Source organism: Ceratotherium simum, chromosome 19, assembly GCF_057802395.1.
Source record: "Ceratotherium simum simum isolate JZ-2026a chromosome 19, ASM5780239v1, whole genome shotgun sequence".
Taxonomy (NCBI): Eukaryota; Metazoa; Chordata; class Mammalia; order Perissodactyla; family Rhinocerotidae; genus Ceratotherium; species Ceratotherium simum.
Genome location: NC_141918.1, coordinates 47,121,598 through 47,146,242, shown reverse-complemented (window position 1 = coordinate 47,146,242; position 24,645 = coordinate 47,121,598). Strand labels below are relative to the sequence as shown.

The window sequence follows — 24,645 nt, the reverse complement described above, 5'->3', positions numbered from 1 at the left end:
TCCCTGGTGTTAGGTTTATTTCCATATGTATTTATTCCATGCACATTGCCTGTAGATACTGTTTAAATATTCTCTATAAAGAAATCAAACTTTTCTGAGCAGGTAACTATTTAAGCTGAATATCATTAATTCAAACCACCACCTTTTTAGTGACCTTTGGCCACAAATGTCAAAATGTTTCCATCCCCTTTCCAGACTCAAACAAGAGACAAATTATTTTTGATAAATTCTAGTATTTATTAAATTATAAATTCTGTAATCAAAAAGAAAAATGTGGATCAAGAGAACCTCAAACTACAAGGACTAGACAGCAAAGCCTATGGGAACGCCATGAAGTGTGTTACAGACAAGATTCTGTTATTAGCTGTTTTCTTTATAGTTCCATTTCAGTAACTTTACTATTAAGTAGTTGTTATTCATCTATTTTAAAATCTCAAATTCACATCTATTCTCACATTAATTAAGCTTCCTGTTCATACTGATACCACACATCTCATAGGTACCAAATTTTAGTAATGGTTTTGTCAATCCATGCAGAAAAATAAGACACAACGCAAGTTAGATGGGACCGTCAATGCACGGACAAAACACAGACGCTGGCCAAAAGAACTTAAGAAATTTTTTAAAAACTACAAAATAAACAGGCCTCAAGAAAACTGGGTTATTACTAAACAGCTCTCAACTATTAACACCCAAGTTCCTTACATTAAATAAATTTCTCAACAGAGACATGTTAGACATTTTAATTACAGGTCTATCCTTCCCATACCCCTCCCCACCCCAACTCCCAAAATGCACTACTAGGGATGAGTGTATAAGGTTACGTGGGCAGAAATGTACAGATAACCTTGAGCATGGAGCTGAAGACTTTTTTTTATTTAAACTTCGGTTACTGTGCACTGTCCATCAGGCCTTCTAGATCTGACACTCACTGTTCCACCCCCTGCTAGTGATCTATCAGTTCCTGATCCATCTGATCGATCAGATACTGTCTGGTTTGCATTAGGAACCAAAAGTCTCTGTTGGGTTAAGGAGTGCTGTGCAACAAGTGCAGATACATCCTCACTATCACTACTGGCGTCTGATTCGGTTTCTTCAATGGAGGTGTCTGGTGCTGCTACCCTGCCTGAAGACGGTGATTCATGATCTTCTTCTCCTTCCCCCCTATGACTCCTTTCAGCTATGCTGTCTCCACTGAGTTGTAAATGAGCAAAAGAGTCTTCCAGAGAAGTGCTTGCATCAGGGGATGGTGTTGCAGGGCTTGTTAACTGGCCATCTACTGATGTCAGGGGCCTTACAGAAGAAGACACAAGAGGCTGAACAGAAGCTCCGTTCTGTGCTGATACACTGTCCGCTCCATCGGCAGAGCTCTCTCTTGCTAGGTTTACGGTATTAGCATCACAGTCCAGCCTAAGTCCGGCTACTCCCTTCTTTGGTATATCTATTATATCTCGTTTAATCTTCCTGCGACGTCCATGTTCATTTCTCCTATATTGAACCATATTTTCAAGATCAGCAACATACAGAAACCCGGCAATTAACATTTCAGTGCTCTTTTTACCTTTGGAAAAAGCATCTTCCAGCTCTCTACTAGTGCGCTCATCATACTGCCACCACCCATTTCTTCCTTCATAATACCATGCATATTCACCATTCCCTCTACTTGCTGCCTTGAGTTCTTCTGGTGACAATAAGGTTGGCTTGTCAAGGAAATCCTCGGGAATTTCTTGTCGACAGAGGGCACATCGCTTTCCAAGCCATGAAGCTCCCTTTACACATAGATAGCAGAAAACATGCTTACAAGGCAGACTGACTGGGTGAACACATGTTTGCAGACAAATGGCACATTCAGGGACAGTCAGAGAAGGTGCACTATTAGAACAGGACTCATTTGCTTTCCTGTTCGTAGGAAGCATGTTTACCGAGTGATCAATTTCACCACAGCCAGCCATCCTAAGAAAAGGAGAGAAAATACACACAATATGAAAATCATGTTTTAACTCTTCCAGTATCTTAATTCATCAATTCAATAAGTGCTTACTAAGCATCTATTATATGCATTAAATGCAAGCAGCATACTAGACAATGGGGATACAAAGATGAAAGTAGAGAAAAAACTCTTAACTTGCGTACAAAAATCTTTTTTTGATTTTTATGTCTTTAATTTTTACTTGTGGGGACAATGAGGCATACAAATGACAAGCCAAAAAAAAATCCAACCAAGATATAGATTTTAAATAAATATACCATTTCTACTCAGCCACAGAACTTATAAGATAGAACTAAATGCAAAGATTTAAAAACATACAATCCATTCTAGACTGACTTTATAATCAGTCTGGAAAGGAGTTAGAGAAACAGAAAATGGCTAAAAGTAATTTAAATTACAATTACAGAAAGTGATAATCTTGTAGCCTTTTAGGGTATTACTGGCAATTTTGCAAATATTGCCATATATTAATATACTTTTGGTACTTGACAAGTAGACCATATGAAAAATACCAAAGCTGAAATCTTAGAAGTTCCCTATCCCTGCTGTATATCTAAAAACACTGGTTAGACCAGTCATCTCATTCCCCCTCAATGAAAATCTTTCTTCTAATGGCTTTTGTTGTTGTTGCAGGTTTCTAAACCATATGCTCTTCTTGCTGTATTCTCAAGATAATCTCATCTATACTCACGGCTTAAGTTGTTACCTATATACAAATGACTCACAAACTGATATTACCAGCTCAGGTCTCTCCTTTCAGCCCTAGACCTACACTTCTAATTGCCTATTTTATGTCTCTTCTTAGATGTCTTGAAGGCACAAAAACAAACTCAAGATCCTTTTCCTCCTTATTTACTCCCTAAAAGCCCCCTGGTGACACCACTATCCATCTGCTTATCCAAGCCAGAAAGCCATCATTGAAACTGCCCTTCTCCTACCCCTCCCCATCCAAGACATCAGCAGGTCTTATCAATTGTGTCTCCTACATATCTCCTGAATCTATCTACTATCCATCTCTACTTTTCCGTAGCTACCAAGCAAACATTGTTTATTAAACTACTGCATATGCTTTTTAATTGGTCCAGCCTTACCCTTTGCTTAAAAATGCTGACTTTAGGATCAAGACCAGGATCTATATGCCCTGCATGGTCTGGCCCCCACCTCCCATGCCAGTCTCGCCTCATCTCATACCAAACTTCCCTTTGATCAGTCTTCCAGCCATACTGGCTACTCTCTCCAAAATTAGGTTTTCTCTATATGGAAGATTTCCTCACTTCCTGCGTCCCATGCCCCGCCATGGGCAAACCACTACCCATCTTATACCCCTCTTGAGAAAGCCTCTATGACTAGGCCAAATCACTCTATTTTTTTTAACTTCTTACTACCAAGCATTTCTCATTCCTAGCACTTAGAATTGCAATGTTACACTTATTTGTGTGATTATTTTGTTAGTTAATGTCAGACTTCCCTTAAAGCAGGTGGGCTTTAAAAGGGCAGGGGACAGGTCACTTCTGGCTCATCTCTGTATTCCCATGTAGGACCTGGCAGATAGAGAACACTCAAACATTTGCTAAGAAAATGAATATGTTTTTTCAAAGAAGAATATGAATATATCATATTATAAAATAGATTTTGGGGTTTTATTTTAAATAAGAGTAAGTTAAACCATTGGACTCATAAATGCTTTTTTTTTAAAGCATTTGCTTATACATACCTTGGGAATGTATAAAAATTCTGTCAGTGCACTTAAAGATCAGCCCTGAAGAAGCAAACTCAAGACTATATAAGGAATAGCTGCAGCTGGCCAAGGGAGAAAGGATACCTTGAATTAAGGCAGCTGTTATACAGCGACACCAATGCTAAATTAAGTCTAAATTAAACCCTTAGTGTAAATTTCCTTACCTGCAAATCAGAGTTTATAAAACTTAGGCAAGAACAGTCAAAAAAAAAAAAACGCTTTGTCATTACCAAAGCTCCACAACTGTTACAATCATGCAAGACCAAGGGAGAAAATGACATGAATACTGAAGTTGCCCTGAAGAGGAAGGAGAGAGGGAAAAAAAAGACAAGATTTGTGAAATTGGATGTATGGGGCTTAAACGTTGGCATAAAATTTGGAACTTCTGCCTTATCGATTCAGATAAACATTTACACAACTATTATGATCTATATACAATGCTGAGTATGGATGGCTCTAAAGATGAATAAGACACACACCTACTCTGTTAAATAAGGAAATATACAGGCAAGCAAGCAGATAATCACAAGACGGCCTGATTCCTGCAGTAATCGAAATGTATTAGGGATATTTATTAAAAGTAATAATGACGAGGAACCAGCACCGTGGCGTAGCGGTTAAGTACACGCCCCCCGCTGCTGGCGGCCCGGGTTCAGATGCCCGGCGTGCACCGATGCACCGCTTGTCAGGCCACGCTGTGGCGGCGACCCATATAAAGTGGAGGAAGATGGGCACAGATGTTAGCCCAGGGCCAGTCTTCCTCAGCAAAAAGAGGAGGATTGGCATGGATATTAGCTCAGGGCTGATCTTCCTCTCACACACACACACACACACACACACACACACACACACACACAAAGTAATAATGACGAGAGAGAGGTAAGAGGATGGACATAGGTTAGAAAGTTTGAGGTGCAGAGGAGGCTGGGGAGTGGAGGAGATTCAAGACACTGAGCTAAATAAGCAATGGAACAGCAGGAGATGAAGCTGTAATGGGAATCACAAGCCAGATCATGAAAGCCTTACCGCACTCTGCTAAAGAAACATCTGCTTTTATTTTATCCCACAGTAATAGGAAACCACAGATATTTTAGAAGGGGAAAAAACGATGGACTAGACCAGTGATAAGTAAACAGACTGAGAAATGGAGATGAAGATCTCACAGAGATTGGAAATCATTAATTAACTGCTACTTAAAATGAGCGAGTGACAATCTCTCTGTACCAGTTGATTCAGCCATTTTAAACATGAAATATTTAGAATTTAATCACCATAAGGATCTTTGCTTTTTTCCAAGATCAAGCACTCAAAAAATAGGACCAGTGGTTACAGAAAGGGTAGTGAGTAAAAATGTTTCCACTTATCAAAACTTGCAAAACAATACTCTTAGGCTTTTATCACAGCACATTCAATCAGCCAACAATCCATTCTCTTACTACTTTTTCTGTGCCCCAGGTTGCTCAATAGGCAAAGGTCAAAATTATAGTGTTTAGAAAAGGTTGCACTTATCTAGAAAAAGAAGCAACACACAGTCTCAATGGAAAGAAATGATCACTATGAAATGCTTAATTTCCAAACTCTTTTTTTCAACTTTTAATTCCATCTCCAATCAACTCCTTAACCAGAAACTCTAGGTTATAGAAACTAGTAAAGTACAACTTTTTCCAAACCTATGGTAAGTTCTAAGTTAACCAAATATGACCTCTTCCCATGTGTTAGGCACTACAGGAGCTTCAAAATATTTTGAGACAAACCCTTGCCTTCAAAGACCTTGTAATTAAACATTCTATAAGTGAAAGCACATGCATCTCAACTGGTCAATTAATGTCCCCACCTATTTCCCCTAAAAAGAACTGGCTGTGCACAACACATTTTGTTAGACTCTCAAAAACTCCTATGTATTTCTTAAACACAAAGTCTTACTACTTCCCGAAATGGCAAGAGACAAAGTACCACATATTTCCTTTGTCATTTGGCAAAAGATTCAGAATACTTTTGTCTGCTCCAGGTACTCTTACACTGTGCTAACAGTCCATGTATATTACTTTCAATTCTGCCAAATCCTATAAGCAGTGCCCAATGTACCTTTAAGAGGTTAGGGGAAAAAAAAAAAATCAGAACACTCACACCATGCTTCTGGCATGGGACTTCAGTTTTCTCATCAGTAAAATGGGAATAATTCATGTTTTAACTCAAAATTATTGTAAAATGACAATAAATTAAGTGACAGCAAAAAACCATGTAAGTGAAAGTTTCTTCTACAATATCTAATACATGTTCACCACACAGTATATACTAAATATTTGCTAACTGAATTTAGCTTCTCATTCTCACTTTTCTGTTTATTGGCAAAAGCCACATATAGGTCAATCTCAGGAGAAGACTAACTCTGAAAATAACTGTAAGGGACTGGCTTCCGAGTTTTAATTCATCAGGTCCTATTGCTACATTAAATCTCAGGATAACTTTAAACATCTTGGCAACAAAAACAACTAAAATTAGCCGTAGAAGGGGAAACAATACATATATTCTTTCATCCCTTTCAATTTAGGTCAAAGAAATTAGTTGACAATAAAATTCTTGAAAATCTTTTTTTAAATTTCCGTATTTATTTAAAGCCCCAATTAAGAAAAAGAAAATAAGTAAGCCATCAAGACAAGTAGTAATTTAACTGAGTAAGAAAGAAGTTTGATTCTGTTCATAAGACAAAATGGAGAAATGGGCTACTTCTCATCACTACTTGGAAAAACAACAGCAACATCTTATATATAAAGAAGTCCACAACCTAAACAATTTAGGTACTTTCTGGGCAAAGGACAGGCCAATAAATTTAAATTTAAAAAAGAAAAATAAAAGCCTGGTAAAATGTAAACAAAATATCCAATATGTAACTTGGACGAATGCCATATGTTAAAAAAAATATATAATTTCACAACCTGTTGTAGTTGTTTTAAGTAAAATTGACCCAAAAGTCAATTTTCCATCAGATGCAGTTAGCTTATCGACAAAAAATAAAGTTTTCAACCTAAGAACAGTACACTCCACCCTGTATGATCAATATCTTATATGACTCTTACTCTTGCATGCATGAATAAACCTAAACATAATTTCAAAACTAAAAATAGCAGTTACAACCACCCCAGGGGAAGGCATGAACTGTAAAAGCCACACACCTGGAAAGGCAAAACAGTTCTGTTTGGGCAGGTATTTCAGTTTCCTCAGTAGAATGAAATCAAGTTGGATAAACTTCATCAGGCAACAAACGGACATCAGTCACTAAACCTTCATTATTTCATCTAAAGCACTTTCGACTATCAATTTGCAAATTTTAAATTCCGATTCTGTTCAGCCCACCAAGTGTACTGTAAGTCTATTACCAACTAAGAAATGGGGAGAAAAAAGTAGTAACTGCTTACATAATTCTGGATGAGGCACATACAGTGCACGAGATACAACTAAGATATATAACAAGATAAGAACAAAGCAATGCAAACCTCTAGCCCACCATTAAGACATACGCTTTAAGGTTATCTTTATTATCATTTTAATCTACTCTACAAAGTCTCTATTTTGCATAGTTTCAATGATGTTCAAATAGGCTGGAGGCTAAATGTGTGCAGAAGATCATACCAATTTGTAAATAAGAAATGTTTTTTTTTTCTTTTTTGTAGATCAAGGATTTGATAAAGAGTTAATGCTAATCAAAGAAAGGTATTCCCTAACTAATAAAAGTCTTAGGAAACTCCAGAAATCGTTTTGAAAAAGGGAATTTATTTCCTGGTTACTAAATTAAGAGTAATTTAATACGTAGAAATTTGGAGTGAAGTTAGTCCAACTCCACTGAAGAACATAGTAAACATAGCACTCGAATGATTTTTTTTACTAACTGAATTCTTAATATGATATTATAACTTTTAAGCATAAATTCCATTCTTCTTCCCACAGATAAACTGTAAAATATTTCTGGAAGACAAATAAGTGTCTACTAATACTAGTAAGCCTTCTGTTCAAGAAGACAAAATATACAGGGATATGGGCAGAGTCAGGAGAAATCTCCAAGTACTCAGATTTTGTTTAATCTTCTTGAAGACACCTAGTCAAAAGAAAGGTAAAATTACTATAAATGAAAATGGTCTTTAGCTTACATAGAATTGAAAAACTTTTTAGCCAGCAATAAAAATTGCAAGTATTAAAAATCAGATTTTTTTTTAAAGTCCGGGCTCAGAATCCAATTACAAACACAAAAAAGGGAACAAAGAATAAGTTAACACACCACCTTTTGATAAGCGCAGACCTATCAAAAAAGAATGTGAATTTCCTTCCAAAACTATTTTTAAAAGAAAAAAATTCCTCAAATCTTTAGTTCTGTTGGAATACAAAGAGTTTGAGGTTTAATACAAGTTAAAAATACAACTTTAAAATTTAAATTTTAACAATGACCATTCCTAAGTCCTTAAGACAAAAGTCTTAACTTTTCATATTGTTCAGTGTCTTGTAAATGGTGGGTATTTAATCTCTGTTGGGTGTTTGTTGATACATATTTCTATTACATTAAAATATAAATATATAACAACTAACATTTATTGATGGTGTAATATGTGCCAGGCACTTTTTGAAGCACTTCACATCTAATCCTCACACGACCTTGTGAAATGGGTCATTATTTTCCTTATTTTACAGATGAGGAAACTGAGGTACAGAAAGCTCAGCTGATATGCCCAAGGCCACAGACTCAATTCATAAGTGACTGAGCCAGCTTCAAATCTAGGTTTCAAATCCAGGTGGTCTGACTTCAGAGTCTGCACTCTTAACTGGTACAGACTGCCTTCAAAATAATTATGGCTATCCAAAGATAAGAACCACTATCAATAATTTTAGGAAAGATAAAGCTTCAAGAAGTTACTAAGAGAGGCCAGCCTGGTGGCGTAGTGGTAAAGTTTGTGCGCTCTGCTTCAGTGGCCCAGTATTCACGGGTTTGGATCCCGTGCGCAGACCTACACACCGCTCATCAAGCCATGCTGTGGCGGCGTCCCACATACAAAATAGAGGAAGACTGGCACAGATGTTAGCTCAGGATCAATCTTCCCCCAGCAAAAAGAGGAAGATTGGCAACAGATGTTAGCTCAGGGCCAATCTTCCTCACACACACACAAAAAAAATTACTAAGAAATTTTACAGACTGGTAAAGGAATGAAATTTATATCACCTGCCACAAGAGCTGTCACTTGCAGTATTTCCCTTTATTCCATTTCAATTTTGAACAAAGTATTTGAGCATCTACCATGCCCAAGGCACTAGGAAGGAGATGCATAACAATACTTGCCATCAAAGCGTAGGAGCAGATAAGTTAATGAACACACGCATTACTTATTGGTTTTATGATAGGCATAAGATACCAGGGAGCACAGAGGAAGGAATGGTAACTAGCAGGGAGGGGAGAGAGACATTTTGAATGGATGAAACATACTATGCAAGGAGAAGTGCTGCAAAGAGCCTGTACATTGTGCTATCTTAATGAGTTTAAACATTTATTCTAAATGTCAATGGTTCTTAAACATTTTTAGCTCACAGCCTTATTAAGAATTGGATGAAATTTTTAACATAATTTCAAGGGATTCAAAGATCTCTATGAAGCTAGTCCACATATGAACTCCTAAGGAGGCAACAGGAATTCACTGAAAGGTTTTATGTTAGGAAGTGACAGTTTAGTAATTTACCAAGATCATTTGGACAGCAGTTTGGAGTAAGACTTGCTGGCATGAGGCAAAAAGGAAACTAGGATTTATAGTAATTTAGGTATAAGACAATGGGAGGGAGGTGCAGATCTAAGATTACAACAATAGAATATAAGAAATATGAAGGAAACAGAAAGGAAAGCATTTAGTTACTGACGGACGGTGGCACCATCCATCAAGATGTAGAATTTGAGGAGAGTTCCGTCTCAGACATAATGACTCTGAGATATTTATAAGGTCCACAGATGTAGACAGGTAGATGATAGCTGAGTTTACTAGACTGGTACTCTGAAGAAATCTAAGCTGAAAGAAATCTGACGAGTCACCAATACAGACACGGTTCTTGGAGACATAAAAATGGATGAATGCCCAAATTAAACCTGTAGAGAGAGCAGACAAAAGGACCAACCACAGAACCCCGGATCACTCCAACATTTGTAAGTGAGGCAAAACAGTCTGCAAAGGATGTAAGGAATTGGTCCAAAAGGGATGGGGAATAAAGAGAAATCACCATCACAAAAGCCATGAGGGGATACATTTGCAAAAAAGAAGGGTTAAGAAAGGAGAGGACTTGTACTCTCTGACTCATGAAAATTTCCACTTTTGTAGTGAAATGTACAGTGCAAAAGTTGTGAGCACCGCACACTGATGAGCTATTTTGATTTCCCTGTGCCCCCAAAGACTATTAAAAAACTTCCAACCTCTCAGTTAAGAGATATCCTGGTCTCTCTTATCATTAAGAAATTAGATAAGAATGAATCGTCAGAATGTATCTTTATCTTCATGCTACTTTTATCATCATTCCTCTTGGCTCAGGATGGGGTACTGCTGGTTGTTTTCAAAGCTAACTCCTCAATTTCTGGTGTTAGCACATCCCAATTCCTCCAAGATTTTAATCAATACTCTCTACTCCTAAATTTCAAAATCAACTAACATGCTAAGTCTGATGGCCTCTTTTGGTCTCAAGCTATTTGATGTCATTGCACTGAATGGTTTTATTAACTACCAACTTTTTTCCTAAAACTTGACACTCTTCATTTCCAAGATAGTACTCTCGCTCAATTCTCCTTTCTGTTTCATTTTTTTCTATCTTCTCTAGCTTCCCTTAAATACCAATATTCTTCACAAAGGCTCTGTGGGTGACCCTATTTTCACACTACATTCTATGCCTAGACAATCTACTATTTCAAACTAATAAATATCTACATGACTCCCAAAATCTAACATCCAGAACCATTCCACCTAAGACCTATATTTCCAATTCTGTATTCAAAAAAATACTACCTCAACATTCTCTAGGCACCTGAAATCAAACATGACTAAAAATAAAATTATCTGTTCCTCTAAACCCGCATCCTCTTCCTTTTTTCTGTCTTGGATAAAACTTGAAGCCATTCTCAGTGCTCCCCTACTCTGTGGCCACTTCTCTTTTCTATGACAGAAACTTCTTTAGAATGTGTCCCGTTCATTCCCAAAGCCTGTGACCCTAATTCTGGTCTCTTGGACACACTCTTGCACAAAATACTGACCTCCCAAGCGGCCTCTCTGACTTCTGTCCTTTCTCCCTCTCATCTTTTCTCAGTTCTGTCATGTCTAATTAGTCTTCTCACCACTCAATCTTCAATAGTTTTAATCTAACCCAAATTCCTAAGCATTAGCTTTCAAGTACATTGACACAGCCTTTAGAGTAAAACAGACTTAGTTAAAATCCTGGCTCCATCCTTTATTCTCACTGTGTTGACCCTAGAACAGTTTCCCAAACTTTTCTAAACGTAAGAACTAGCTGGTGTGCTCCCCCCTGAAAATTTGGACATATCTGGCTTACAGTCTACAAATCTGTGTTTTTAACAAGTGCCCCAGGGGTTTATTCTCAGAGAAATTTGGTAAACACTGACCTTACCTCTCTAATTTTGTTTCTTCATGAGTAAATGAGACTACTACTATCTTTCACAGCGATTAAATTCAATAATCCAAGTAAAATACCCAGTAAGCACCTGGCAAGACAGTAGGAACTAAATACGCACTCATTCCCTGTACTAACTTTGAAGTTTCTTTCTCTCACTACATGGGATTGCTCCTGACTACACTAAGATGCCTTGATGTTTAGGCAGCTGTGCCCCTCCTCATTCCCTTGGCTTGAAAAATATTTCCTAATTTTCTCAGATTGTAAAAACTCTATTCATTCTTTAAGACCAAGCCAAAAGATCTTCTGTTCACTCTGAACCCTTCAGATGGAATAAATCCTCTCGGTTCCAAAAGTATTTTATTGTTAGCTCAATATGGCATTTCTTCCACGTGTCTCACTTACTAGAGCATAGTCTAGTTTCTTGATGGCCAGCACCTAGACTATCTGACCTACAGGATTAAAAATATACACAGTTATGTGCCATGTAACGACATTTCAGTCAGTGACAGATCACACATACGATGGTGGTCCCCTTAAGATTAGTACCATATAGCCTAGGTGTGTAGTAAGCTATACCATCCAGGTTTGTGTAAGTACACTCTATGATGTTCACACAACCGACGAAATCGCCTGATGATGCATTTCTCAGAACATCCCCCCATCGTTAAATGACACATGACTATACATGTACAGGTATAACTTGAAAATATTGAGGGTTCAGTTCCAGACCATCACAATAAACTGAATATCTCAATAAAATGAGTCACACCAATTTTTTGGTTTCCCAGTACATATAAAAGTTATGTTTATGCGTATTCTACTGTAGTCTATTAAGTGTGCAATAGCATTATGTCTAAAAAAACAATGTATGTATCTTAATTAAAAAATACTTTATTGCTAAAAAATGCTAACCACTATCTGAGCCTTCAACAAGTCGTAATCTTTTTGCTGGCATAGGGTCTTGTAAAAAACGCAATTATCAGTGAAGCACAAAAAGCAAAGCGCAATAAAACACGGTCTGTGTATATAGACAGATAACATATGAACAGAATTAAACAAAAGATACACTGGCCCCAATTTTAAAGAAAAATGCTTATTGGTTTCATTTTTATTTTATCAAATTCTCAACATTGACTAAGAATGATACGGTCATACTTAAAGGGAATATATAATCCAAGCATCATATTGAAAAAGTAGATAGCAATAGTTACATGTCAAACTGGAAGAAAATGTGAAATACTATCTGCCAGGGTCACTCTTTGGTCCAGTATTTTGAACACTGTAATCACTAAATCTGTAAAAGTCAGTAAAATGTTCACTGCATTTTTCATGAGTGACATCAAGTTGGACAGTGTTCATATTAACTTGGAAGATGGAAATATGATGTTCATTGTGTAAAAATGTTCCACCAAGAACAGAATAAAGTTCAATATGGGCAAGATAAAGGTAGTGTAACATTTTAAAGCATATTTCACAAAGACTGGATGATAAGAAAACACAACTAGTAAAACTGGGGACTAGAGTGAATTCGATATGAATTGAAATGCAATAATGTACTAAATTTTTAAAAAATCAATTAATTAAAAAAAATCAATTTAATTTAGTGAAACAAGTTTTTAATAACTAGTTTTTTATAACTCTTAAGTCTCTCTTATTTATAAAAGCTGACACTGTCTTCCTAGCTCGGTTATTTAAGTAAATTACTATGTAAAGAGAAAGTAGAACCCAGAACACCTGGAGATCTTTGCAGTTTTATAGCCTCCTATGAGCAAATTCCTCTGTCTCCAGTTTCACTTTATAGACATTTTTCCCTATGGAGAGATTTCTGGAAATCTACATTAACAATAATTTAATGTGAATAAAACTGCTAACTCAATAAAACAACTAAAAGTCAATACAAAATGCTCATTTTTTATAATCAGAACTAAATATGACAGACACTTGATTTACTGCATTTTATACCAGTCCAGTGCACTTAATTTACTGCAGCTTTGGAAAAACCATGATGATGCCATACTTACATTTCTATTACAGACCCCACAGATGCCTGCCACAAAAATAAAACAGCATCTTCACTAGCAGTCAGCCAGTTTGCAGTATTTTCTCTTCCACTGCTAGTTCATCCTGTGCTGCAAAAGAAAAAATTTCAACATTAACTTCTCTACAGACTAATTAAGATCAACCAAATCAGTCAATTATGTATGATCCTTCCATTTAACAAAACTCAGCAGCGAATTTTACCTTAAAAGTGAAAAAATTTCAAGACAAGGATGCCTGCTTTCTACATTGCTATTGAACACTGTACTAGAAGGTCTAGCCAGAGCAATTACATTAGAAAAAGATATGAAAGGCATACAAATTGGTAAGGAAGAAGTAAAACTATCTCTATTCTCTACATAGAAAATCCCAAAGAATCTCCAAGAAAGCTATTAGAGCTAATAAACAAATCCAGCAAAGCTGCAGGTTACAAATTCAATGCACAAAAATGTCAATTGTGTTGATATATCTAGCAGTCAACAATCCAAAAAGGAAACCAAGATAGCAATTCCATTTATAATAGCATCTAAAAGAATAAAATACCTAGGAATCACCTTAACCAAGGAGGTAAAAGAGTTGTACACTGAAAACTATAAAACACTGCTGAAAGAAACTAAAGAGCTAAATAAACGGAAAGACAACTGGTATTCATGGGTTGAAGACTTATCAAGATGACCATACCATCCAGTGATCCATAGATTCAATACAATTCTCATCAAAATTCCAACAGCCTTTTTTGCAGAAATGGAAAAGCCAATCACCAAATTCATATGGAAATGCAAGGGGCCCCAAACAGCCAAAAGAACCTTGAAAAAGAATCAAGTTGGAGAACTCACACTTCCCAATTTCAAAACTTACTACAAAGCTTCAGTAATCAAGACAATGCAGTACTGGCATAAGGATAGACAAATATACCAATAGAAGAGAAGAGTCCAGAAATAAACCCATACATCTATGGCCATTTGATCTTCAAAAAGGGTGCCAAGTCCATTCAATGGAGAAAGAATAGTCTCTTCAATAAATACTGAGACAACTGAATTTCCACACACAAAAGAATGAAGTCAGACCCCCTACTTCACACCATATACAAAAATTAACTCAAAATGGACCAATGACCTAAATATAAGAGGTAAAACCAAACAACTCTTAGAAGAAAACTTAGACATAAATCTCCATGACTGTGGATTTGGCAATGGATTCCTGGATACGACACGAAAAGCATGAACAAAAAAAAAATGATAAATTGGACTTCATCAAAATTAAAAACTTTTGTGTATCAAAGGACATTGTCAATTAAAAAGACAACCTACAGAATGAGAGAGAATCTTTACAAATCATATATCTGATAAAGGTTTAATATCCAGAATACATAAAGAACTCCTACAACTCAACAGGACAAAAAAAATTTTTAAATGGGCAAAAAACTTGAGTAGATATTTCTTCAAAGAAAATATAGAAATGGCCAATAACTACATGAAAACATGCTCCACGTTTTTAGTCACTAGGGAAAAGTAAACCAAAACCACAATTATATGCCACTTCATATCTATTAGGATAGCCATAATTAAAAAAAAAAGGATAATAAGTGTTGGCGAGGATGTGGAGAAACTGGAACCTTCGCACACTATTAGTGGGAATAAAAAATAGTGCAGCCACTATGGAAAACAGTTTGAGGGTTCCTCAAAAGAGTTAAACATACAATTACCATATAATCCAGCAATTCCACTCCCAGGTATACACCCAAAAGAACTGAAAACAGAGACTCAAACAGATACTCGCACACCAATGTTCACTGCAGAATTATTCACTAAAGTCAAAAAGCTGACACAACCCAAAGGCCGATCAACAGAAGAATGGATAAATAAAATACGGTATATAAATACAATGGAATATTATTCAGCCATAAAAATACATGCTACAACATGGATGAGGCTTGAAAACGTTATGCTCAGTGAAACAAGCCAGACACAAAAGGACTAATGGTGTATGATTCCACTTATTGTGAAATATTGAAAATAGGCAAATTCAGAGACAGAAAGCTGATTAGAGGTTACCAGGGAGGAAGAGGGGCAAATAGAGAGTTATTGCTTAATGGATACAGAATTTCTGTCCGAGGTGATGAAAAGTTGTGGAAATATATAGTGGTGGTGGTTGCATAATACTGTAAATGTAATTAATGACACTTAATTTTACACTTAAAAATGGCTAAAATAGTAAATCTTGTTATTTATATTTTAGAATAAAAAAATTTTAAGTGAAACAAATTCTATATGGACAAAGTAGCCTGCATGGAATGTATTCCACAGCCATCGCCTCCCTACAAGGAGGAAGTGTGTGAAAAGACAAGGTCATGACATTAACTAGGACCTCCACCATTCATACGTATGTCCAAGTTTATAACTATTAAGCCAACCTTCTCTCAAGATGCCTCTTGTCCAGGGAATCCAGAGGCACCAACCAAAACATCATCTTAGCCATTAATCCTCTTCTTCTTGTTTAGTACTTCCTCCTTCCACTTCACCATGCCCACTGCAGGAGGCACCTATTACATGGAACTTAGAATCAAGCACACATGACTAAAGAGATGATAGGCCTCAACAGTAACTGCAAGATAAGAAATCTGAATCTTCTTTCAGTTCCATGTGCCTCTCATAGTGTGGGACTCTATCTCCCTAAAAAAATCTGGGATTTTCATGTTTGAAGATAAATATTTTAATATGATATATGGTCTTTAAATACAAGCCAGCTTATCCCATCAAATGTTGAACAGAACAATGTTTCAAAACTGGAGAATTTTCAAAAGCAACTGACTAAAAAGGGTTTCTAAATAACCTGACTTTTTTTTTACTCTGACTTTAGAACTTAGTCTTTGCAAGATATGCACTCCACTGTCCTGGCATCCCCCACCCTCCAACCCTTTCACTTTACCTTCTAGGTGCCTACTTCAATGGCACCACAGAAGACCCCATTCACTTCTGCAGCCTACTCAAAACAGAAACTGCCCACTTGCACACACAGGACAAGAGGAAACACTCTACCATTCTAACACTATTACTCTTAACAAAAACACTTATTCTTTGAAGTCTACCATTGGCTATAATCTCCTGTAGGTGTTCTCTCTTAACCGTTAAGGCATTGACTTAATCTTCTCACTACGGGTCCTCCTCTTCATCCTAACTCCTGACACATCGCTACAAACCTATTTAAAACATCCTTGAGAATGAATCATCCAACATCTAACTCAGAGATTCTTAAACCTGCCCCACTGAGACTGCTCGGTAGAAATATGCATTCTCAGGCCCTAACTCTAGAGATTCTAAGCCAGTAGACATGGGTATAAACCCAGGAATCTCACCTCAAATGATACCAATGCAGGCAGTCCATCAATACAATTTGAGAAAGACTGTCCTCCATTTTCAATTCCTGAAATCCTAAATTAACTTCACCTTGCCCCAGCAACAAAATATGATGGCCACATTTGGAACTAGATGCTACCTAAAACTGCTGCCTCTCTAAAATCTTAAACTCACTCTCAGATCACAAGCTCTGGTCCTTCCAGCACACTTACTCATTCCCACACCTGCTCTTTAATTTCACGGGGACCTCCAGTCTCTTGACTCCTTTCCTTCATCCAGCTCCAGATCTCATTAGCTTTCCTACCCAATTCGGAGCCCAAACATTTTAACTTCTTAACTGAATCCCTGGCTCCCTCATATCACTGTCTCTCATCTACACCTACTCCACAAACCTCCATCTCTGCATGAATCTTACAATGTGACATCTCAGCTTCCATGCCTTCACCAGTGAGTGCTGAGGGAGAAAAACAGAAAATTCTTTCTCATCCCCCTCTCCAACCAACCACACCAAATTCTGTCAGCTTTTCTCCCTAACACCTTTGGAATCTATCATCTACTCTCTTGCCATTGCTAGTGCCCTAGTTTACAGCTGTATCATCTCTCACCTGGACTACTATTCAGCCTGATTATCTATACCCCTCAAATTTATTCACCAAGGCTCTGAGTGATACACTTAAAAGGCAAAATGGACCTCCCATATGTGAAGCCCTATATTGGCTCTCCAGCCTACACAATAAAGGCAAAGCTCCTAAGGACAACATTCAGAGGCCTAAATGACCTGAAACCTACTCTCTAGTCTTCTTTATTTCTCACAACCACTCGCACAGATCAACTCTAGTTATACCAAACTACTCACAGTTCTCCAAATTTCCCTTTGTAGTGCTGTATTTCCTCCTGATGGTACAGTCTATCTCTTTTACAGCTTATGAATACTAATACCACCTTCTCTGACTACCTCCAAAAAACTGTTCCCTCCCTTTATTCTGCACATTCTTCTATCACTGAACTTATCACATGGACTGAAATTATTTGTTTGCTTCTAACTCTTCTATACTATGAGGCCCCTGAAGATAGGGACTGTTTTTATGTTTCTAAGTGGCTAGTAAACTGCCAATCAGTTTTTGTCGCCTTAAACCAATATTTCTCAGATGAATGAAAAACTAACCCCCTAAAATAACTTTTGAGAGAAACAAAATATTAAAAAACTAAATTTATTTACTCACACAACACATTTAAGTTCTAATTATGAAAAAGGCATCCAGCCACAAAAGATATAAAGATAGCTAAATTCTAATCCTTTCTTTAAAGAACTTAAAATCTAACAGAGGGACTTACTACATTTATAAATACAAGATTCAAGCTATCTTTATATCATTTGACAAGCACATCATTTACCCAACTACTGTTTACTGGCAATGAATTCTCCAGAATGCAGATAAAAATATCCAAGAATAAAACCAATTTTAGTAAATCTTATAAGCTACTATGACTTTTCCAATTCCTATATCCCATGGATAATTTTCAAAGTAGACTCTAAATAGATAATAACGGTTGGGGGAAGGAAAATGAACTAAAAACTATGTAGTAATTTAGATCCTAGCTATGCAAACTGTGGTCCCCAACCAGCACCATCAGCATTACCTGGGAGTTCCTTACAAATGAAAAATCAGGAGTCCCACTCCTTATCTACAGAATCAGATCTCCAGAATCCTTAGTATTCATATGCATACTAAGGATCAGGAAGCACCAGCAGACCCATTATATCACTGAATCCTCAAAACAATCCTTGAGATATGATTATACCCATTTTATAAATGAGGAAACCCAAGCCCACAAGGATTTAACCCCAAATCACAAAGCTATCAATATTGGGAGATGGGATTCATACTCAAGCATATCTTTTAAAAAAAAACCTTTTCTTCAATACATCGTATCTCAGAGAAAAGGTCTAGAATAGCAGTGTCTCATAAAAATACGACACAAACCACATACATCATTTCAAATTTTCTATTAGCCATATTAAAAACAATGAAAAGAAACAGGTAACAATAACTTAAATAATATATTTTATTTAACTCAATATATTCAAAACATTACTATTTCCATATGTATTCAATATAAATAAGTATACACACTTTGAAATCTGGTGTGTATTTACACTTAACAGCAGAACTCAATTCAGACTACCCACATATCAAGAGCTCCATAGCTCCAAGTAGCTAGTGGCTACCATACTGGGCAATGCAGTCTTAGAATGTCTGGCATATTAACAATTATTTTTAACACAAAACTGGCAATTTACTACAAGAATCACTGAATAAAGAAAATGAACTCCATGTTACTTTACCCACACCTCTGCTGACACAGATAAAAAGAAAACTGCATATTCTGTTGTGATCAAAATTGACTGGTTTAGGTGGTCCCAATTCTGCCAAACCCACCCACCAACTATCGCCTCTGAGAATTATAATGCCAATTGGGCACAACATAGGGCATGGCATGTCATACCCAGAAGGGTCACGTGAAGTAGCCCTCAGAGAACTTCTACATTTGAAACCAAAGATTTTTTTTAAATGGAAGGAGAGAGAGGCTTTTACTTTCAACCAAAGATATTACACAGAATAGTGTAATCCTAACTACAGGCCAGAATTAATCGGGCAAACATAAATAATTCAAACATACATAATTCCTGCTGCAATGGATGATCTGTAAATCATACACCAAACAACACAATTTATGAATACTAGAGCCGAAACATACCAACAATTTTGACATGCAAATATCAATTAGTTAATGGGTTTAGGTTCCTTCTTTAGGTGCAAATTTATACAGAAATGAACTATTAGGAAGGCAACATAAAAAGAAAAATGATTTGAAACTAAATTAGATATTTCTGCCACTTAGTTCTAGGGGGAAAAAAAATGACAGACTAAATTTAAAAATACATAAAAGAGTTTAGAGATTATCTGTGAATTTAAATCCTTTACCCACTCGACCAATAAGTATCACTGAAAATGAAGTAATATTGTACTATTTATAATTTGTGACCGCTCAACAAATTCATATCCTATTATTTGCATATACTATTATTTTCTCTGAAAATATCTAGGATTAATTATAATTCCACTTTCAAGTCAGTCAGAAGGTCAAAAAAAATCAAGTTGTTTTCAGATAATCAATTCAAATAAATGATTATCTTTTTAAAAAAATTAATCAAAGCAAAAAGCATATAACACAAATATCAAATTATAAAAATTTGAAGACTTCCTGTATTTTTTCCAATTACTAACAGCTGATGTTTCATAAAGTAGTTTTTCCTCTTTATTTACTCAAAATACACAAAACAGGAAATGTTCTATATAAAAGCTATCAGTGACAGAAAAGAAAAATACTGCAAACCTTTCAACTCATGGTACACAAACTCAAAAAAAAAAAAAAACCCACAAGGGCCAGTAAAAGGATAGAGAAACTGGGTGTAATTTAACAGATACACCTTAACGTTTCTTAAGAAAGAGTCCCAAATTGAGAGATGTAACTAAATGCCCTAATGTTTCCATTTTTAGCTTTCCCTCTCATCCTCTGCTAAAACTGGCTTACAGAAAGAACAGGTCATACTTGCAAACAAGTCTTCAGTTAAAACTCATTTCAACTAAATGGGGCCCAATACTTTACACTACTCTATTTTAAAGAATTATTTCCCTTATTGTATAGCACTTCCCTTGAAAAAATTACTGCATGGCAATCTATGGCCTTCACAATCTTCATACTCAAGCATTAAACATTTACATCCCCCCCCCCAAAATATGGGCTTTGTATTTTAACAAAACAAGAAATACGAATGTAAACAAATATTGTCTTTTAATCACATCAAACAGCAGTTTCATAGCCTGAAACCATTATGTAAATAAGAAAGGCTCTGCTGCTAATTATCTGTGTGACCTTGGTCAAGTCATAGCTCCCATGTCTCAGTCATTTCACCCTACTCTATATTTCTGTAAGTCTAAATTCTAAACACTTTAATTAACAGGCATTTAACAACAGGTTTTGTTTTAATTAACCCCAAAAGTAATAAGCCATGAACACTAAATAGTCCATAAATAAGCACAGGTAGTTGTAGCAGAATGTTAATAAGATGGTTTCCATACCCACAAAGATTGTTCCTAATCCAGCCTGTTGTTTCACAAATTCCGGTTCCTTAGGCACAATCAGAAATGAGGCAAGAGAATGAAAATGGCCCAGCACCTTCTGTTACTAACGCTGGGAAAAAAAAAAAAGCATTCAAATACTTAACTGACAGTGTATCAGGTGTTTCAAGCTAGTAAATGGCTAATACACAAAATAATATTCTTTGAATAGACTAACACTGTGAAAAGATTGAATACTATCTTTTTCTTCTATAGCATCAAGAAATCATTTTTGGATCCTTTCAAAAATATTCTACCCCCATTCTTCTGACAACTCAAGTTGGTGGAAACCGAAACAAAATATTGACCAGCTGACACGTCTCCGAAAAGAAAAAACACCATTTCTTTTTTTCTTCCCTTGTCTAATGATCAGCTATTTGGAAAAACATTTTTTCCTGATGATTATAATTCCACCAAATTTTAACAACCAGTAAATAACAAAAACCTTCAAATGTTGACCATTGTTTTCATTTTGCCCACAACTTACATTGGCCCATCTAAAGCATAAATTCTAAATCAAAGATCAGGCTTAATGAAATGCTCCAATTTAAGATATACAGGCTAAAACAAACACATCTGAAATCTGCTTCTAGAGTGGCTTTCACTCTTCCAGTTTTCTCTGTAAAATAACATTACTTGACCAATTTTCATGTGGTTTTAGAGCACCCAGACACAAAACATAAACAATATTTGATGGTGACAAAAAGGGCAAAGCTAACATCATAAATCCTGTTATTTTTTTCGGGTCATTTTCTTCATGTGTCCTATATGCCACGTCTTTAAAAGTCTAAATATAGATTCACTTATTAAAAAGACAAAAACAGTCTTAAGTCTTCCAATTTCTGTAACGATATACTGTTTTCAATGCCAATCTTATACTTTCACATCCCGTTTAAAAAGTAAACACGTTGGAAAGGAGGGCTGTGCCCCAGCTCCTGAAACGTCCATCATACAAAGACAAAGCGTTTTCAATCATTTCTTGGCTTTCTTCTCCCTCAATTTCACACTGTAATATTACAAAAATATTACTTGAACAAAATGTTACGTACTTTCGAAACTTGAGAAATAAGTGCTCACTAAAATGGCACTTAGGGAAAAGACACAAAAACATATACGAAAACGGCTAACAAGGAAAAAAGGATCTAGTTGCCAGAACGGGTGTGTGAACTCAACACAATTTTGCAGGCTTTCTCTAGACGTCTAGGGACAACGAAATAGCGACAACAAGGAAGACCCGCACTCGTTCAGACGGGATGGGGGTAGGGAGAGAACTCCGCACCCAGCAACCAGAAGAACAAAGCAACAGCCCCCGCTTGAAGATGCACTGAGGTTTCGGAGGCTCAACGGGTACGGAGAGAGCTCTTAATGTTTCCGATGCTTTAGTAACCATCAAAACGACGAAGAAGATGCAGCGCTGGGTTTAACCAGGACAAGGTGGAGGGGCTGCTCTTCGGATGGGGGCAGACCCAGACGCTGAGCAGGAGGAAAAAAGAGAGAGACGGGGAAGAGAACGAAACAGCCACAGACACTCCGGAAGAGGACAAAACGCAGGGACCGGCTGCCATCTGACCCAAGGCCCGGGCGGAGGCCTCCACACGCGAAACAGGGAGCAGGACACCCCCAAACCATCGCCGCCCCTAAGTCTTGAGGCCAAAAGGTCGCCGGGTACAGGCCTGACAACACCACCGAGGGGAGAGGAGAAGACCAGGCTGCCGCTCAAGGCAGCGACGAGGACCCGGCGGAAGAGGCTGCGCAGTAATGGCCGCTGCTCCGCCTCTCGCACCCCGACCGTGACCAGCTCCGGGCCGTCGCCCAGGGCACGGGCTGCGGCGGCCGGGACAGCGCGGAGCCCGCCACAGTCTTCTCGCCTGCGACAGCAGCCCCAGTGGGGGCGGCGGGAAGGCCTGCGCCGTCCCCTCCCGCCCGGGCGCCCACAGCCGCGGCCGCGCCGGCCCAAGGGCGTCCACCGACGTCCCGGCCCCTGACCCCGCCGCCGCCGCCGCCCCGCAAGCCGGCGCGCAGGGCCCACCCGGAGCGCGTCGCGACGGGAGGTGACACCGCGGGCCCTCACTCCTCCCCTCAAGTCAGGGTCCCGGAGTGGCAGACTTCGCCCTGCCCCCGCGAGGGCTTCGCCCCGACTCCCACCTCTCCGGCCACGACCGCGGCCGCCTCGCAGTCTTCTCTCCGGCCTCAGAGCCCGCAGCGGCCGGGGACGCGCGCGGCCGTCACGTGACCGCCCGTCGCGGGGGCGGGGCCGCGCGGGGCGGAAGCAGCGCCGCACGCCCGGGAGCTCGCGCCAGCCCCGCCCCGCCCCGCTCCCCACGCCCCGCCCCGCCCCGGAGCGCGCCGCGGGGGACCGCCTGCTCCTGCCTTGGGGGACCTGCGATTTCACTGCCTGGATTGTCCTAGCTGCTTTATGTTTTGGTTTGTAATTTTTGTAATTTGTAATTAGGTGCGGCAGACTCTGAAAGAATGCAGGTCTACCAGAGAGAGATTTGGAGCCGAGGAGGTAAGCGCGTGTGGGACCAGCAGGTGGTGCTGCTCAGAAACCCAGCTTGGAGACCCAGAAGAAGCCCTTGGGCGCGCCTGGCCGGATTTCGGGGTGAAGAGCCCTTGGCAAAGTACTGCTTGTTCTCTTTCAAAAAAAAAAAAAAAAGTACCTTTAGGACCTTCCAAGTTATCATCCGTCTATGCTACACACCCCATGAACAGATAATAGCAAAAATTTGATATGTAACTGAAGGTATAATACTAACATTAACAGTGTGCAAGGCGTTGTTCTAAGTGCTTTACACGTTTTCGCTGGCAATAAACTATGTGGTAGGTACTCTTGTTATTCCCACTTTACAGAGACAGGCACAGCTGGGCTGTGGAGGCAGGCAGCCACTGTAAGAGTTCACGTAGTCCAGTTCTTCATTTTATCAATTAAAAAATAGATATAACAAGGTTAAACGACTTGCTTAGAGACTTTCCTGTTCAAGATAAAGGCCGGATCAGAACACCGATATGTTTCCTGATCCGTAAATACTTGTAATATAGGAAAAGTTATTCACCGTTCTTCACTTGCTCTAGGCACATGTTTAGAACAGGTTCTCTAAATGAATATTATAATTTATATTCTATCTGCAGTTAATTAAAGGAGTTAATCAACAGGAGTCCCACTAAAATGCCTTTCTAGGCTTCATACTCTCAGCCACATTCATAATCTTAGTCATTTCAGTGAATAGTTCCATCTTTCCCTATCCAAACTCATCATTAATTCCTCTCTTTCTCATATGTTCCATATCCATTTTGCAAATAATCTGTTGGCTCTTCCTTCAAAACACATCCAGAATCTGACTACTTACCACCTGTACTACAGGCTACATCATCTGTTTGGATTATTGCAATAACCAGGGACTGGTTTTCTTGATTCTGTCCTTGCTGTTCTTTGAGTCTATTCACAACACTGAAGCCAAAGTAAACTTATGAAGAAGGATGTCAGATCGTACTGCTCCTCTGTTCACTCTCCCATGGCTTCCCAATACAAAGTAAAAACCATTGCCTCTCTGACTCCCAAACTGCTCACTCAGCCTTGTGTTCCAAAACGACTTTACATAAGCTTTCGACCTCAGTCTTTGCAGTTGCTGTTTCCTCTGCTTAGAACATGCTTCCTCCCTCTGTCTGTGCTCAAATGTCGTCTTTTCAGTCAGTCCTCTG

The 24,645-nt window shown here is 38.1% G+C and overlaps 1 protein-coding gene across 3 annotated transcripts; it reads right to left on the bottom strand.

The window, feature by feature from the left end:
* Positions 1 to 758: 758 nt before the first annotated feature.
* RNF146 (ring finger protein 146) lies at positions 759 to 23,180 on the bottom strand. 3 transcript variants are annotated; one of them, XM_087444068.1, is made up of 3 exons: positions 23,092 to 23,180; positions 13,391 to 13,498; positions 759 to 1,953 (listed from the first exon to the last, which is right to left on the bottom strand). In XM_087444068.1, coding segments are annotated over exons 2-3 (1,077 nt in total). In that variant the 5' UTR covers positions 13,393 to 13,498; positions 23,092 to 23,180; the 3' UTR covers positions 759 to 878. The 3 variants fall into 3 exon arrangements, with proteins under 3 accessions (XP_087300194.1, XP_087300197.1, XP_087300195.1); XM_087444071.1 differs by having other exon boundaries at positions 13,391 to 13,493; positions 23,092 to 23,163; XM_087444069.1 differs by lacking the exon at positions 23,092 to 23,180 and adding an exon at positions 20,908 to 22,307.
* Positions 23,181 to 24,645: the final 1,465 nt, after the last annotated feature.